This window comes from Heloderma suspectum, chromosome 17 (genome assembly GCF_057233095.1).
Source record: "Heloderma suspectum isolate Gila_16-S chromosome 17, 16-S_ref, whole genome shotgun sequence".
Classification (NCBI taxonomy): Eukaryota; Metazoa; Chordata; class Lepidosauria; order Squamata; family Helodermatidae; genus Heloderma; species Heloderma suspectum.
Genome location: NC_139474.1, coordinates 8,452,606 through 8,470,203, shown reverse-complemented (window position 1 = coordinate 8,470,203; position 17,598 = coordinate 8,452,606). Strand labels below are relative to the sequence as shown.

Here is a 17,598-nt window from a genome sequence, read left to right as displayed (position 1 = left end):
AGCAGCCTCCCACCCATGTTCCCCAGCAATGTTCCCCTGGTGTACTGCCTCCGATACTGGAGGCAGCATAGAGCCATCAGGACTAATAGCCATTGGTACCCTGCTCCTCCAGGAATTTGTCTAACCCTCTTTTAAAGCCATTCAAATCGGTGGCGATCACTACATCCTGTGGCAGTGAATTCCATAGTTCTAACTGTGCTGTGCGAAGAAGCCCTTCCTTTTATCTGTCTTGAATCTCCCACCAATCAGTTTCACGGGAAGACCCCATTGGGTCCTAGTATTATGAGGGAGAAAAATGCTTTGCCATTCTCCCCCGCCCCGACCAAAGGAGAGTGCAGTTCTCCAGAACAGGTAGAGATTCAACAGGCGCTGCCAACCTCACGCTAGGTGAAAGTTACACTTGTTGAACTGACGCGTGTGACGTGGGTGATGAAGGCAAAGATTCTCTATACAAGGTGGGGCGGGGGAGCGCGCTGAGCACTCACACCGGGCTGCCCACTGTAGTTCACCCCTCAGATATGCTCCCTTTCTGGGGTGGTGGGCTCATTTGGAATTTTGAGTGTCGGGGGTGCTTTCACAAAACGGCTGCCACGGAGGGGGGACTTGCCCATCCATAAACTGGCTCCCGTGGTGGGCAGGGCCAGTCACAAAAAGGCTCATTTCCCAGAAGGCAAACTGGTGAGACTGAAGGAAAAATAACGTGCCCAAGAACCTAAGTGCAGGACAGAGGTGGGCTCTGAGCCCCAAAACACAAAACCACTCTGTTGAGCCTGAATAACGATGGTGCCGGAGGGCACCCCTTTGCTGTGCAGCATGCCGTCTCCCCGGAGCAAATGTTTCAAAAATCTGAAGGCAGACGAGCACCGCAATGGAGACCCCAGCACGACAATGTGGTGCTTGGTCTCTCCCACTGTGTGAAGGAGGATGGTGCCTAAAAGCACAGAATGAAAAAGAAGCAAAGGAGACTCAGAGAGCTGCAGTAGATCATAAAAATAATTTATTGTCTCTTCGTATCATTCATTGTCTCTTGGTATCATTCAGCTGTGTGAAGCTCCGGCCCAGGTACTCGCTCCATCTCCAAGCCCGCTCACCCCCCGTCCTCGGGCACAGCCCCCTGCCACAGGTGCGAGTATCGCGCCCTGTCCATTCCAGCGTCGGTCAATTGGTAGGGGAAAAGACACCATTGCCAACGGAGGCATCGCACTGGCTGCTCTGCTGGCACCGTTGGAACCGATCAATTACAAGAGAATCCCCAAAGGCGGTTCTGAGCAGCCCCGGCTCCCAGCATGCTTTTCTTCTGTGATCTCCGGGGAGACACGGAGGCGACGCTCCGGGAGCCAGGGAAGAGAGCCGGCTGCAACGTATTCTCCCGTTCAAAAAAGAAGACAAAGAATTCTCCCCTACAACAGGGGAAGGGAGGCAGCGGCAGCTTCTCCCCAGAGCCTTTCAGTGCCCTCATTCCCCAGGGTCGCAGGTGTGCGGGGAAGGGAGAAGCCGGGGCAGCCTCCTTCCGCATGATAGCAGCAAAAACCGGCAAGAGAAACCGGCGCCCCGTGGGCAGGGAGCGCAAGGGCTTGAGGGGAGCGCAAGGGGGCCTGGAATCTCTGACCACGTCGCTCCCCTGCCCGCCTGCCCGCCCAACTGCAGCATACACAGGGCGGTCGGCCCTCTCCCTCGCACCCCCGGCAACACCTTTCCCGCCGCAGTGCCCGGGGGACTCCGACGGCCAGGGAAGCTGGGAGCTGCAGCCCCGGGGCATCCGGAGGGCGCCAGGGGGGAGGGCGGGCGGGCAGCGGCTGCACCCTCACTGCCGAGGGCCCGGGGCAGAGGGCTGGCTCCGGCTCTCCCAGACTTCCCGGATGGTGCGGCGGACCTCCCGGGGCAGGTGGAGTGTCTCGGCGTGGCACTGGAGGATGTGGCGCTTGACGGCGGCCAGGCGCAGGCGCCGGAGGGGGCACTCGCACACCATGCAGACCAGCCGGCCGGCGCCAGCATCGAAGTCCATGAGGAAGCGAGCCCGCCAGGTGGGGTTGAAGCTTTTGGCCAGGAGGGCGGCGGCCTCCTCCCCTGCTGCTGGAGTGCCCCGCTGGCCCGGCCTGGCGCCGCCGCCGCCCTCGGCGTTGCGTGCAGCCGAGCGGCCCAGGGGGCGAGGGGCGGCGTCCCGGCTTGGGCAGAGGTGGCGTGGGGAGTCCGTGGAGTGAAGCCGCAGCAGGGACACGGAGCAGTCGCGACCTGGGCCGGGGAGAGAGGCAGTGCGTCCGTTAGGGGAGCGAGCCGCTACGGCAGCGGGTCCCCAGAGGCGGGGGGACCGTGGCCTCGAGCATCCCTGGCCGCGGGCCAGGCTGACTGGGGTGCTGGGATTTGCGGTCCGACAGCAACTGGCGCCTGCTGCAGGTCTCGGAGGGCCCTCAGGCAAGAGACCCCCAAAAGGCCCCCTCCCTCCGTAAGTCCCCTTCTCCTCGCCGCCGTCACCAGCTCTCTGGCTCCTCTTCCTCTTTCCCATCATGGCTGCCGCTTGCTTGCTTGGCAGGCAGAGAGCCAGGGGGCAAGCGGGCTGCGGCATCTCCTGCTCCTCCTCCTCCCCACCACTGTCGTCTGGGCCGGAGCGAGAGGCAGGGGGACAAGCAGGCTGCCTGGGCGAAGAGGAGGAGGAGCAACTCCAGGGGCTCTCATCAGGGGACCCTGCTGGGGTGTGGGCCCTCGGCCGATGCCTGCCCATGCCGACCCTTGGCGCTGGCCCTGTCACCTGAGGACTCAAGGTGGGCAACCACTGTATGAGGCGGTAAGAGCAGCTGGCTGGCTCAGACTAGCCACCATTGTGTTTCCCAGTGTCGGCCCTTTCGTTGCCTCTGGGAAGCCTACAGGCAGGGCAATAACGCAATAGCGTCTCACTGCAGACACACCATAGCGATTGTTATTGAAAGGCAGATGGCCTCTGAACCCAGACGTTCCATTTAGCCACAATGGCTACTAGCCGTCGATAGGCCATTCCTCCACAGGTTTACCCAAGCCTACTTACTGTAAACCCATCTAAACCAGCGGCCAAAATAAACTCTACTTTGGTAGACAAGCCGGATAAATAATTCAGGGTTTGTCGTTTGCTTGTTTCTCAAACTGACTAGTTTCGTCGTGAACTGTGATTCCTGGTTTGCACGTAACGACAAGCCAAGAATTTTGCAAAGTGAACCTGAGTGCCGCTTTATTCCTCTCCCCAGCTGCATGAGAGGAAGAGGAGGGACAGCGCACAGGTGCAACGCTTTGTTCAGGCTTTCTGCTCATCCACATAGCCCTAAAACCTTGTTTAGCATTATCTGCAAACCCTCTCACTGTCTGTGTAATTCAGCTATTTTTCCTAAAATGATGAGGACTAGAAACTTTTAACAGTTTAGAAAAAATACATCCACAAGTCCTGAGCAAGCTTTTGTGCCAAAATTCAGATCCCGTATGAAGTGACACATCCAGAGAGGATGAATCTCCGATCCTTGCAGTGGAAATAAGCTGTTTCTCTCAGGACTCCTGATCCCAACAAGCAAATGTAGTTACCACTGGAATGGGTAGGAAGAGGAGAAGCGAGGAGTACGGCTTTGCTGTGTGATGAGACACAGCTCTATTTGGGGGTGGTAGGCGTGGAAAGATGCCTCTCCCCGCTAGCTGGGGCGTATCTACAACCCACTCCGTTAAGCAGATATAAACTTATCTCTGACAAAGAGGGAGAGAGTGAGTGGGTTACAAGGCTTACCAACTGTTCTCTTCCTTGTACTTGGTTTAGCTCCAGTGTCCTGGGGTGGTTCTGTAACCCAAAAAAAACCAACAAAAAAACATTGGCCTGGTTTGCACACGACACTAACCCAAGGTTCTTTGTCCGACTCGGGATTTGTCTGACAGACGATCGAACAAACCACGGTTTGTTTTCTCAATCCCTGGGTTGTTTGCTTCCCACCTCATTTGCCAGCCCCCTCCCTGCATCCCAAATGCCTCTGTGCTGCAGGAATACTGGCATGTAGAACTACTGGTGTCTTTTTACCACTCTTTCCCACTGCCTCTGTGGCCTGGCAAAACAACCGATGACCACCCACGCTCCTGGGTTCGCATGTAATGCCAACCTATGGTTTAAACAACCTGGAGTTCACAACCCAACAACAAACCACAGGTTCTCTTTCTGGGTTGTTCGTGGTTAACAAACCATGGTTTGTTAGTGTAGCCACATTCACACATCACAACTCAAACAATGGGTTAGTGTTATGTGCAAACCAGGCCGCTGAAGGCATCACTGTGGAACTTGCACCATCCCATCCCTCCCATGCAAACCGTTAGTGGCCCTAATTTCACACCTGGGACTTTAAGAAGACCCCTGAAGCCTTGGAGGACAGCAGCTTCCAAGCAACTGCCAGGACACCGAGTGGATACGCAACTGCGTTTGGGAATAGAGGTTTGTGGAGCGGAGGACTTAATGGGGCAAGATTTCTTTAAGCAGCTACAAAACAGTATACTAGGGTTGGCTACAATAGAACCACATCCCACAGAGAGAGCCAGTGTGGTGTAGCAGTTAGAGTACTGGACTGGGAGCTGGGAGATCCAGGTTCTAGTCCCCACTTGGCCATGAAGCTCACTGGGTGAGTCTGGGCCAGTCGCTGCCTCTCCGCCTAACCCACCTCACAGGGCTGTTGTGAGGATAAAATGGAGAGGAGGAGGTCTATGTAAGCCACGTAGGGTTCCTTGCGAGAGGAAAAAAGGTGGGATATCAATGTAATAATAATAACGACAACGACGATGACGACGAGAGCTAAAGGTACTGAAAATGGTGGGGAGGCTAAGAAGCAGCTGAAGCTGTATTTTGAATGGTTCTGAGAGCTTGATGGTTGAGAAACAAGATCTTATGAACAAAACACACACACGTCCCTGCCCTTCTGAAGCAGAACCTACCTGGCTGAGTCCGGCAATACAGTTTTAAGGCAAAGCCAGCTGGAAAGGTGCCATCGGTGAAGATCCGGATCTCAGCAGGGGCTGAACCTGGGACCCCGCACTCAGAGAGCCATTCCTTCCCTAGGAAGCAAAGCACGCGTAAGAAGCGAAGCAGAAGGCCGCTGAATCTCGAGAATCCAGGACTCAGAGTTGGAAGGGAACTCAAAGGCCATCAAGTCCAACCCCCCGCCGACGCAGACAACCTGTTCCTATAGCATCCCTGACAGGTGGCCACGGAGCTTTTTCCCTACCTGGGACTAAAGTAACCCCTTTGAATTCGGCACCACTCCCTTGCCCACGCAATTCTACAGCTGAACGATCCCAAATATCTTACGGTATTAATGAATGATTCAAAGACTCACCAGATGTCCACACCCCCATAAGATACTTAACAAACAGCCCCCCCCCCCCCCCCCGGTTTACAAATAAAAAAGGTTAAGGCTACGCTGTTTTCAAGCACGTGCCCAAAGGCAGGGAACTTGTGAGCTGAGGCACACCCTCCCTAAGAAGGCAGAAAGGGCAAGTGAAATTCTCGTTCTCCCAAAGCAGGTAAGCCATGGGGGCAGGATGGAGAATACGATATACACAGGCGATGGTGGAGATGTTGGAAACAGATGACAAGCAACGTAGGGCCGCCTACCCACCTCTCTCTTTTCTGAGTAGTCTCCCCGAACTTCGTGCCATCCAGATTGGTCAGACTGCAACTCCCATCATTGCCAGCCAGCATGGGAGTTGCAGTCCAACACATCTGGAGGGCTCCAGGTTGGGAAGTCTGTTTTAGAGCATCCTCTTTTCCAGAGTGAGGATAGTAGACAGGAACATTGGAAGCTGCCTTGCACCGAGTCAGACCCTGGGTCCAGTACTGGGTCCAGCCCAGGACTGTCGACACTGACTGGCAGCAGGTCTCCAGGGTTTCAGGCAGGATTCTCTCCTCACCCTACCTGGAGAAGCCGGGGATCGAACCTGCGATCTTCTGCATGCCAAGCATGTGCTCTATCACACTGAGCTATGGCCCCTCCTGATGCGATCCATCAAAGGAACTCCAAAACAGGCGCAGTGCCTTAAATAGACTATCTTAAACCAAATGAGGAGACAATGAATGAATCTTGAATACCTAACCAAGAGGTCTGTAGACTCCAGAATTAGCTCTCAGTGCATCTATTTATTGAACATCAGATCTATGATGTGGGGAACTAACATCGAGGATGCTTTCTTACGTAGTCAGCACTGTGTGATCAAAGACAGAACCAGCACCTAATACAATGGCATTACAGAATATTGTGGTAACAGCAAGACACAGTCTCGTAATTTTCTCCCAGTTATAACTTCTGGCAAGTGGGGGAGGGGGAGAACCCTCTGCCAAAGTGTGTACAGGGGAAATTGTTCTGAACCTCAGGCAGATTGCCATGGCTTGATCCAGAACCTTGAGGACTAGAGACTTGGCCGGGGGGAGTGCAAGAAGGGCAGAAAAATAGGGGCGAAGGCACAGGAAACAAGGGCGTGTGTTCTCTGTGTAGAGATGTGAAGGCCCGGAAAAAAAACGGAAAAATTGGGAAGAAATCCAGCTTTTTCTGGGTTTTTTCTCCCAAGGACCGTTTTTGCTTCCCCCCCGAAAAATTGAACAGCTTTCAGTTATGAAATATTTTCTTGTAGAGTTTAAGACATGGTGTTTATATATTGTTCCCCAGCCTTTACCACCCCACAAACGATTTCTAAAACTTTAATAAGAACACTTTCATAGAAAGACTAGAGATGTAAAATGTCTGGAAATAACGAAGCCATGGGAAAAATGTTTTTTTAATCCTCTCTGTAAGATTCCCAGCATAGTTATTCCTGCCATTCCTGATTTCCATTCCAACACGAAGTACTGCCTATTTTGCCAAAATTTTCATTTGTGCCAAGCAAACCCAAGTTCAGTCATCTGCGTATATTATGCAAATCAAGCAAATCTATATGCCCATCCCCTTTGCATCATCAACTCTACGACATTTTTTCTGCCTCCGATAGCTTTGGGGAAGAGCTACACAGGCATCAAATCTCCCACCCTCGATGGCTGGAAAACCTTATTCAGCAACCCCCTCAGGCTTCTGAGACCACCACACTTCAATGGTACACTTCTCTTTGCAATCATAAGGACTAGAAACTTGATTTTCAAGGGCAGGGGGAGGCAGGCAAAATACTCTTAGGATGTTCAGTTCCGCAGCTCTCGGGAGCCTCCATAGGACTGCCTGGCATGCACGGCTGTGCAGGAGGGGAAGGGAGGGCGGAGGAGACTTAAGGGGAGATGGTCCCACAGCTCAAATGTTGCCACATTGTGAGCACAAGCCCCCTCATAGCCCTGTGCTACCTGTGGCCTTGATGGGCTGGCTGCTCCTCGTGTCTTTGGCACCGCCCGAGCTGTGCCTCCTCTGCTGGCCTTGCGATCGCCGCTTGGGGTCTAAGCGGGCCACCTCTGCCAAAAAGAGAGAAGACCGCAGGGTCAAACAGATCCATGGGTGAGACCAGCTGTCTTCAGCTTGAGGGTAGGGGTCTCGCCCCCCCACCTAAAGTGGGTTGCAGCTGCGGCACAAGCACCCGTTTTTGTTGCTGTTGTTGTTTTAGAAGGGAGAAAAAAAATGGAGACACAGAGCGGCTAGACACAGAGGAGGGCAGCAGGGCTCCTGGGAACCTTTAACCACTGTGCTGAGGAACGGATTTCAGCCGGTGGCAGCTTCTCCCATCCCTATGAGACAAGTGCCAGGACTCCTCCTTCTGCAAACTGTGGCCCTCCAGATGTCGTTGGTTTACAACTCCCATCAGCCACAGCCAGCATAAGAACATCAGAAGAGCCCTGCTGGATCGGACCAAGGGTCCATCTAGCCCAGCATTCTGTTCACACATTGGCCGACCGGGAAACGCACAAGCAGGGCAGGAGTGCAACAGCACCCTCCTGCCCATGTTCCCTAGCAACTGGTGTACAGAGGCATACTGCCTCTGAAACTGGAGGTAGCATATCGCCATGAGGGCTAGTAGCCATGGATAGCCTTCTCCTCCAGGAATTTGTCTAACTTCCTTTTAAAGCTATCCAAATTGGTGGCCATCACTACATCATTGTGGTTTGACTATGTGCTGTGTGAAGACGTATTTCCTTGTATCTCCCCTGAATCTCCCATCAGTCAGCTTCATGGGATGACCCCACTGGGTTCTAGTATTATGAAAGAGGGAGAAAAAATCCATGGTGAGGGATCATGGGAGTTGTAGGCCAAAACGTCTGGAAGGCCACAAGTTGCCCACTCCTCTTTGGCACCTGCGGTGGGCACAACGTTGATCTCCAGATGTTTTGGACGTCAAATCCCAGCATTCCTGACCGCTGGCCATGCTGGCAGGGGCTTCTGGGAATTGATGTCCCCAAACATCTGGAGCTTGACGTTCTGCCCACTCTTGTTGTCTACGAGAGTCTCAGATACAGGAGTGCTGCTGGTCTCCTTGGCATCAGGTCGCCCTCAATAGACAAGGACAAAGGCACGGTCGAAACATTAGGAGCGGGTGCCACGTTGCCCGCTGGGGTCATGAGCGGGTCACAGGTCAGGAAATGAGGGCCTGGGGGCGATGACCCTGGCCGCCTCCAGTGCCAGCACTCACCACAGCGTGCTCCCAGGTGCCCGCGTTTCCGGCTCGCCGGGCGCTCCTCTGAGTCGAGGAGCACTTCGATCTCGGCAGGCCGCTTGCTCTCCCTGGGGCTGCCTGGCGTGGGAAGTTTCAGAAACGGAATCAAAAGCTGAGCACGGGGTGGCGTTTGTTCAACGACCGCGCTGTGCAAGCGCAGAAAACAGTCGTCGGGCGCAGGACACAGCCTCCCAAAGATCTTGGCTTTTATTTTTTACTTATTTTATTTACTCTCCCCCTCAAGTGCCAGTTTTTGGTAGAAAGGCAGGGTACAAATAAAATAAATAAATACATCAATATATGTTTTAAAAGGCAAGTTTCTAGCTCTCATGGATGCAAATCTATGCTCCAAAGGACGTGCACAATGCCAGGTGGAACCTTGGAAGCCAGAGTTGGGGCTGAGCAAGGGTTTCAGTGGCCAGGGGCCAATCCCCCAACACCTTCCCCAGCTGATTGCTTTCCCCCATGACTAACAGAAACAGATATACACAAATCCACTCCAGGAGCTGACGATCATGTGCTTTTGACGACGGCTAACGCACTTTCTTGTTTACGTCGGCTTTTCCCAGCCATGACCTTTCTAAAGGTTGCTGTGCTTTTATAATGATGTATTGTTTTATCATTTGTTGCAAACTGCTTCAGGATTTTAAGAATAGGAAGCGGTATGTAAATATTTTTGTATTTAAATATAAATACATTTCTGTAGATTTTGGGGGCATGAATATACATTGATTGATTTATACATTTATAAACAAACAAATGTATATTTATTTATTTATAGATGACTAAATAAATGTCTAAATAAACAAATGTATATTTATTTATAAATGTATAAATAAATGTATAAACCAATCAATGTATAAATGTATATTTATTTATAAATCAATCATGGATATTTATTTATACATACATTCATTCATTCATTTATTTATTTATACATGTACTTATCAATTTCCATGTATTTATTATAAATATTTTAAAATAAGGTTCTTGGGGCATGAATATACAGAGGTCCAGCCATGTAGTTCAAGCCAACCCATGCCGCCTAACATACTCGCATCCAATCTGCCTTGCCTCCCGTCTGTTGCATGCTTCCCAGGGAAGGGGTGGAGAACCTCAAGTCTGGGGGCTGAATCTGGCCCAGCTGTGGCCTCTATGCAGCCCACCGGAACTCCCCAGAGGTCCACTCCTCTTTCCCCTGGCCCCATGCCCTTTCCCCCAACTGTGGAGAATTTGGCACATTTCCAGCTTTTGTGTAGTTTTTTCCCCCATCCTGAAACACTGAAATGTTTTTTCTGAAAGCTCAGTTGCTGACAGTAAGAGTTTCAGCTAAAATATGCCCCACCCCTTTTGTCTTTGGCCCTGCCCACCCCTGGAATGCAGCCCCCAAGAGCTTCTCTGAAATGGCAGACAGCTCCTGGGCTGAAAAAGGTTCCCCATCCCTGTGCTAGCGTAGAGATGGGCATACTTGTGGGGTCTACTTTACTTTTTTTGCTAGGACTCTTAAGATCCACCACTTGGAGCCAGGTGTGAAGTAGTCGGGGGGGGGGGGAGCAGCCAGATGCAAAATGGTGGCTCAGAGGACTCAGTTACCTGCTGCACACTGAGATAACCTGCATGTACGAATACAAGCAACTACAGATTAGGGATTCTAACAGCAAACTCTCAAACCATCAGCAGAGCTGTACAAAGCCCTGGTTAAAGGCAACCAGTTAATGCTTACACTTTACAAGGGCAGCCACAATGGAGATTTTCCTGTTCCGTTTCTTTGTTTTACTTGAAATTTTGCTCGCTATGGATTGGGAGTCAGAAACCCTTCCCAACCGATTGCAAATCACCCAAGAGATCGATCAGGAGATCCTGACGTGCTTTCTGCCTGCCCCTGTTCCAGGACCCCCACCCAAGCGCTTCTGTCATCCGTCTTGAACACCACCACTTCCCAAATTCCCCAACGTTTGCCAGCATCGAACCTCCCCTTCTCACCCCATCTCTAGGGAAGTTTGGGTGCAGGAGAGGGAGAATGGGAAGGCGTATACCATGGAAGATTGTGGAGAGCCTTCCCTGACCTAGTGCCCTCCAAATCTGTCGCACTACAACTCCCAGCGTCCCCAGCCAGCACGGAGGGCACCAGGTTGAGGGCGGCGGCTTTAAGCACTCCTTTGATACCAGAGTGTTGCAAGAAAGAAAAGAACAAAGTACTCCCAAAATGCGTTTCTTTGGCAGTGTGGCTCAGACTAAATCGGGCAGGGTGCGAGAAGAGAAATGGGCTTACCTCCAGGACAGGGCTGTGGCTGTGGTGTGGGAAGCACCGCCCCTTCGCTCCAGGCCTCCAGGATGTTGCGCTTCTCTTCCAGGCTGAACTCCAGCGAGTGGGCATGATGCTGCTGGATGTGCTTGCGGGCGGCCGCAGGGCCCGAGGCGCTCAGGAGCCCGCCGCAAACCATACACACTGCCTGGCTGCGGCCTGAGCTCTCCGCGATCAGGTACTCCTGCCTCCAGGAGCTGCCAGGCTCTTCCGGGCCAACCCCGGCTACCAGGCGCTCCCCTGGGGTGACAATGGGAAGATGCATGCATGGAGGACGAGTCTGACCACAGAGTTGGGGGCAGTTCTGTATCCCCGACTCCTGACCCACCCCCACCCCACCTTTAGGAGGTTGGCCTGGTGCTGTCCCTGGGCAGTTTTCCCCCTATTCTAAAAAGGTAGAAATGCCTCTCCTAAGGCTTAGTGAAGGGCAGTGATAGGCTTTAAGATGAAATATGCTGGTATCTTATTGGCCCTGCCCTGCTTTGCCTTGGGCCCTGCCCACCACTGGACTATGAACCCGAGAATCGTATTTGGCTTGCTGAAGGAGGTTCTGAACCTGTGTTTTGGGGGCTGGGGAAATCTGCCTTGTCCACCCAAGCTTTTGAGCATGGCTAATCCTCCGTCGGCAGTGATGAACAGCATTTATTAGCATTTCATTGGTTAAGTGCTGGAGGCCGCGTGTTCCGATATTTCTGACTCCTTTCCGTTTTGGTATTCATTCCAAAATGCTTGCATCCTGCCCCTTGATGTGTCACGGTATTGGGAGATGCCGCGGGGAGGAACTCGGAGGGTTCTGCTGGGCAGCCCACCTGGCGGGATGGAAACAAAGCCAGGCCCCACATACCACGGGACTGTTGGCGCCACCGTGTGGATGGCCCAAAGCAAACCCAGCAGTATTTAAACCTAGCCCAGTCTTCTCCAACCTGGTACCCTACAGATATTTTGGACTTCAGCTCCCATCAGCCCCCACTGGCGTGACCAATGGGTAGGAATTCTGGGAGCTGTAGTCCAAAACAGCTGCTGGGCACCAGGTTGGGGAAGGCGGTCTTAGCTAGAAAGAGAGGAGTGGGAAAAGCATCTGGCTGACAGAAAGGAGCATGCTTCTCTCCTCTTCCCGGCAGCGGTGAATAGGGAAGTCACTGCAGGGCCCACCGAGAAGTTCTACATCGCAGCTGCACCTGTTCAGTTGGCCGCAACGTCTCTTAGTACAAAATACCAGCAGTTGTTTTTTTACTGATTGTTCATAAGACCGCGTAACCTGCTTTGAATGCCATCCATTAATACCACCACCTTGATTTCCCCCAGAAATGCAAGGAAGCCCTGCTCCCCAACCCCCTTCTATTTCGATCCCCCACCCCCCGCCCAAGCCAGAACAGAAGAGAGGAGCAGGTTTGACTCCAGTTTCCCCCTCCCCTGCCTTCATGCGCAAAGCCAGGAACAGAACACAGCAGGCCACGCTATCCAGTTCGAGCGAGTCCTTTGCTGTCCCCAACTCCCCTTCAGGGATCTGGAGGAAGAGCCTAGGAGACCTGATTTGCCAAGTCTCGCTGGTTTAATAGCGGTTGAGGCAGCAAGGCTGTCAAATCAGGTCTTCTGGATGCCTCGGCCAGAGCCCAGGGGGGACCAGGGCTGCATTCCTACACACAGATATCCTGGAATAAACCACGCTGAATTCAATGTCCCTTACATGCACAGAAGCTCTGCCCCCCTCTGCCCCCGATTTCCCTCCTGCATGCAGAAAACTGAGAACACAACCCAGGACCCCCCTTCACCCCAAAGCTTGGCTCCTCTCTGACAGTCCTCAATGCTTTAACCACTATCCCCTGCAACCTCCTTCAGAACTAATTACCTGGGTACTCTTCTCTAGCTCCCAGTGCCCCCCCCTTTTCAAAAGCTGCTTTTGAAAATCCAAAATCCAATCCAAGCGTCCCACGGTTCGGCCACAGGACACTGTCCCTACCTCTGCCCACGGGTTCCGCAGGGGCCCCATCTTGCTTGACCGGGGCACGGACTGGCAGTGGCTGAACCGCGGCCTCCTTCTCTTTCTCCTCGAAGCGTAAAACGGAGGACGAGACCTCGATGTAGTCCACCAGTGGAGCTTCTGCCTTCAACGCCATGAGCGTTTTCGGGGTGGCGGAGCGGGCACACCAGAGCCCAGCTGTGGAAGAATCAGAAAGATTTCTTCACACAAAAGGAGCGGGGGGTGGGCAGAAATGCCCTCAATTCTGTCATCGTCTTCTTTTCCTTGCCAGGAAGAAACACACACACACACAAAAATTTTAAGAACATAGGAAGCCGCCTTATACCAGGTCAGACTCTACAGGGTCTTAGGCAGAGACAGGTTTCTCCCACCAGCTGCTACTTTTACACTGCAGATGCCCAGGAATGGAACCCGGGACCTTCTGCAAGCAAAGCAGGGGCTCCACATGGGAGCAGACTGAACAGGGCATGGCAGGCACAGCAAGAGATGTGCATTCCAGCACACAGAGATGAGCCCAGAGAAGGGCCTTGCCGAACACGAAACTGGCTAACATGGCGTCCCCTTGTCCGTTTCAATGCAAACACACAGGCATTTTTCACACACACACACACACACACACACACAGCCTGGTACCTGATCAATCAACATTGAAAATGACCCACTCGATATTAAAATAAGCATGCTTTGCCAAACAAGTGGGTATTTTTCAACACCAAAGGATGTGCCTGCCTGGTATTTATTTATCTGACATGCGGGCTTTCTGCTGGCGCACCAAGAAGGTTCGTAGTTCTGGAATATAATAACTGCTTGTCTTTGGATAAACCAACTTTCCCCGAACCTGGCGCCTTTCAGATAGGTCGGGCTACGACGCAGATCCATTGGGCTGGCTGGGCACATTGGGAGTTGTAGCCCGACCCATCTGAAAGGCACCAGGTTGAGGAAGGCCGGAACTGAACCAGAACAAAAAGAGGAAACCGAACAGACAGGGAAGTAAGCAAAACTAGGCCACTGAATGAGGCAGTGCTGAAATATCATTTCTGAGCAAGCCGCGGAAGAACATATTTGGAAGCCTTGAGGCCATCACAATTTTCACTTCCCCCCTTCTCCTTTACATTCCTCCACCTCAAACGTATTTACTCATCTCGGTTCACAAAGATTGCTTTGTATGCACACCATGGAAACGAGGATATGGGCAGAGATCCTAGGAACTCAAAGCATTTTAAAAATACGATTTGGATGCATGCGGGGACGTTTGCCAATGAGCTGGTGTGTCGGCTGGGGTGGAAAAAATAAGAGACCCACCTCCTTCTCTTTTTGCTGAGCATGAGTTTAAAAGGTCATGAAGAGCTGCCTTATTATTTTATAAACTTTGCTTCCTTGCTCAAGAGCCTTTTAAACAAGGAAACAAACAGGCATTCTGTGTTCAGACTTTTCCATCAGCCACTCTTGAGGACTAGAAACTTAGTCCACTTCACAGCAAATTGCTTTGACCCTGTTCCTCGGTATCCCTTGGAACGTTTACATGGCAAAAGGGACAGGGTGGCACCTTGGCACTGGACATTACATCAATTCAAATATTTTCCCACCTGCTGTAAGGACTGTATCAGAGGAAAGTCTCGGGCACTGGAACCCCTTTGGTGTTGACTAGACCAAAGAAGTGAGGGTAGCAAAGTCACTTACACCACTGGGGGACAAAAAGACTCCATTAGCTATGGGAGTTATGACGCCCTGGAGAACAATAAGAAGAGGGAAAGGGAAAATGTGTGTTTTCACCGAGGAAAGAATTCCACACGCCCGAAGTACCACCACCACTGAGGAACAGCAACTTTGCTTGAAACGTGTTCTGCATGGCAGCATAATCTGGAAGGTTCTTTTAAAAAAGCCTCCCTGCCCCAGCGTCTTCAGGGTTCACCTCTTATTTCTTCTCCTGGTTTGAAAAGGCACCACCCTCCTTGTTTTTGCTGCTGATGTTCACTCCCCCCCACCCCGCTACAAGATCCCCCCCACTTTAATTCCCAAAGCTCTACGCATGCCACGCAACTTCCAAAACCCCCCAGTCTCTACACTCCACTACATTCCTCTTTCCCACTCCCAAAGCTGCAGGGCCCTGATCACACTTCCCCACCAGGACTTCTACTCCCCCCAGGCATCGAGTCCCCAACCTTCCAAGTTTCTCTTCAAGTCCCAGGTACCTCGTTCTCCAGTGCTCCTACATCCTGGCTCTCCTCTACCAAAGAACCTAAATCCCCCCTTCCCTGTTCTCATCTCCCCTCCTCCGTCCTCTGCCCCTGCGCCATGTGCCCGTTGGACTCCTTCCTGGTTCTTAGCTAGCTACTTCGCCAGCCCCCTTTCCTAGGGACCGCCCCTCACCCACTCCAGCACACACAACTTGGGTCTCTCATCCCCCCCCCCCATTCCAACCACTGAATTTCTCTCCTGGTATTTTCATTCCCCCCCCCCCGCACTCCACACCCCCATAGCCACAGGCCAAGATACTCCTCAGCTCTTTCTCCAGCCCCCTGAATCCTCCATTCCACCCTCACGGTCCACAAAGCCATCAGCCCCCATTTTTCCTAGCATCTCCCTCCATGTGCCATTTTGATTTCAATCTAGAACTCCCTATATCATCCACCGACTACATTGGGCCCCCAATGTTCTACACCCCCAGTTCCCAACCCACTGGATCCACCCCCCCCCCACAACCAGGCCACATGTTTTCCCCTCAACTACCAGCCAATATTATCCTGAGCTCTTCCTTCCCATCAAGCAGTTACCAGCCTCTCCGAGTCGCCTCCCATGCTTACCTCCGAGCCCACATTCGGGGTCTTCTCTCAGCTTCCCCACCCCTGGAATGCAACCCACTGAATCCGCCCCCCCAATACTCCACTGACCAAAATCATCCCCCCCCCCAGCTCTTTAGATTCCTACCTGGCTCTTATCAGGTGGCCACGTGCCTGGTGCCCCTGCCCTTCTCCAGACCCACCTCTGACTCCCCTCTAACCCGCACACGCCCCCCCCCCCGTAAGCGTTGGCTCCACCCCCTCAAAAAGCCCCTCCCCTCCACACCATGTTCCATCAAGGTCCCCGCCAGGATTTGGGCAAGCCCCTCCTCATCGCGGGGGTGTGCGCTGGGAAACACACCAGCCCTCCCCTGAACCCAGGCAAGCGCGCGCGCGCGTGTGTGTGTGCATCTGTGTGTGTGCGCGCGCGTGTGTATATGTGTGTGTGACCCCTTCCCCCATCCCATATTGGGGGACGACGACACAGGAACCCCTCCCCCGTCCCAGGCACGAGTCCGCGTGTGTCAAGGGGGCAAATATCACCCCTTCCCCACCTCAGATGGGGGGGGGACACACAGCAGCCCCTCCTCCAGCCCAGAAACGAGTTTGTGCGTATGGGGGGGATATTACCCCTTCCCATCTGGAGGGGGGCACAGGAACCCCTCCCCCGACCCAGGCACGAGTCCGCGTGTGTCACGGGGGCGAATATCGCCCCTTCCCCATCCCATACTGGGGGGGGCACGCAGGAAGCCCTCCCCGTCCCAGGCACGAGTGTGAGTCTGGGGGGGCGTGGAACAGCTGCCCCTCCGCCGCCCCAGGCTGGAGGGAGAAGGGGGCCTGCGTGTGGGGGAGCCGCCCCCCACCCCAGAGGGGGTCTCGCCATCTTACGCGTGTGCAGGGCCCCCGGACCCCCCGCCAGATGCGCGCTTTGGGGGGCCAGGAGCGCCCCCTCCCAGATGCCCCCGGGCGCGTGAGGGGGCCGCCCCCCGCCGCCGGCCCCATACGTACCGCGGCCTCCCACCTGGGCCCGGAGCCGCCTCGCTCTGCGGCTGGAGCCCCCGCCGCGCACCATAGAGCTCCCCGGCTCCCCGCGAGGCAGAGCGGCCGCCCTGGGGGGCCGCTCTCCCCCTCCCCCACTCTATGGTTCCATTGTCCGAAGGACCTTTCCCCCCCTCCCTCATCCTCCCTCGGAGATGGCCACCACTTCCGGTGGGAAGCGGGCGGCCGCTCTACCCCTTGCCGTCTCCATGGTGGCGCCCCTCAGCGCCGCGGAGACGCATCCCCAGCGCCTGCCTCGGAAGTTCGGCCGCGGGCGAGGGGAGGCGGACTTGTTCCGTTTCGGGCCGGAAGTGCCTGTCACGTCCGACGCCACGCCGGCGCACGTGTCTCCCTCTACCCTTTCCTAGCTCTCTGGTTCGCGCGTCGGTTCGGCCAGCCAATGGGCCTAACCTTTCCCCGCCCCTTTGGAGGGGATGCCACCAATCCGGGCTAGGGAACCGGCGGGGGATATGGAGGAGAGCGGCTAGCGAGGCTGGGAAGGCTGCCACCTAGAGGGGAGAGGTGGGGTTGCAGGAAGAAATTGGGCCTCGGGGTGGGAGTGGGGGAGTTCGCAGCTTGCAGGGGGAAGGAGGTTCTGCATAGAGGGGGAAGGGGCCCGGGGCAAGAGCACGTGCTTTGCATGCAGAAAAATCCCAGTTTAAGAAGGATCCAAGACCATATATATATATATATATATATATATATATTAAAGGCCCAAATTCCCTGTTTCCCAAAAAGGCCCATGCTTTTTTTTTTTTTTTTTAAACAAAACCTCACAAAGTAGCGCCTGAAAGCAACAGCCTGGCTTGGCTCTGGCACCTTCCAGAGGCATTGGACTTTAAAAACCCATCATCCCCAGCTGGCTGGCTGGGGATGATGGGAATGGT

At 53.7% G+C, this 17,598-nt stretch overlaps 1 protein-coding gene across 5 annotated transcripts; it reads right to left on the bottom strand.

The window, feature by feature from the left end:
• Window positions 1–976: 976 nt before the first annotated feature.
• On the bottom strand, window positions 977–16,852 carry SPINDOC (spindlin interactor and repressor of chromatin binding). Of its 5 annotated transcripts, XM_084824367.1 has the most exons (9): window positions 16,682–16,852; window positions 14,480–14,621; window positions 12,873–13,070; window positions 10,880–11,152; window positions 8,584–8,685; window positions 7,310–7,414; window positions 4,924–5,043; window positions 3,740–3,790; window positions 977–2,232 (listed from the first exon to the last, which is right to left on the bottom strand). In XM_084824367.1, exons 3-9 carry the CDS (start codon window positions 13,027–13,029, stop codon window positions 1,805–1,807), a joined length of 1,236 nt encoding a protein of 411 aa, XP_084680493.1. In that variant the 5' UTR covers window positions 13,030–13,070; window positions 14,480–14,621; window positions 16,682–16,852; the 3' UTR covers window positions 977–1,804. The 5 variants fall into 5 exon arrangements, with proteins under 5 accessions (XP_084680493.1, XP_084680491.1, XP_084680495.1 ...); XM_084824365.1 differs by lacking the exon at window positions 14,480–14,621; XM_084824369.1 differs by lacking the exons at window positions 7,310–7,414; window positions 8,584–8,685.
• Window positions 16,853–17,598: the final 746 nt, after the last annotated feature.

What these genes read in the sequence shown, in the direction of transcription:
- SPINDOC (XM_084824365.1), bottom strand. Translation starts at nt 16,745, where the DNA reads ATGGTGCGCGGCGGGGGCTCCAGCCGCAGAGCGAGGCGGCTCCGGGCC. An exon ending in GGCCCAGGTGGGAGGCCGCG is followed by an intron (nt 13,071 to 16,681) that starts GTACGTATGGGG and finishes ATTCTTCCACAG; the next exon opens with CTGGGCTCTGGTGTGCCCGC. An exon ending in GCACCTGGGAGCACGCTGTG is followed by an intron (nt 7,415 to 8,583) that starts GTGAGTGCTGGC and finishes TCTTTTTGGCAG; the next exon opens with AGGTGGCCCGCTTAGACCCC.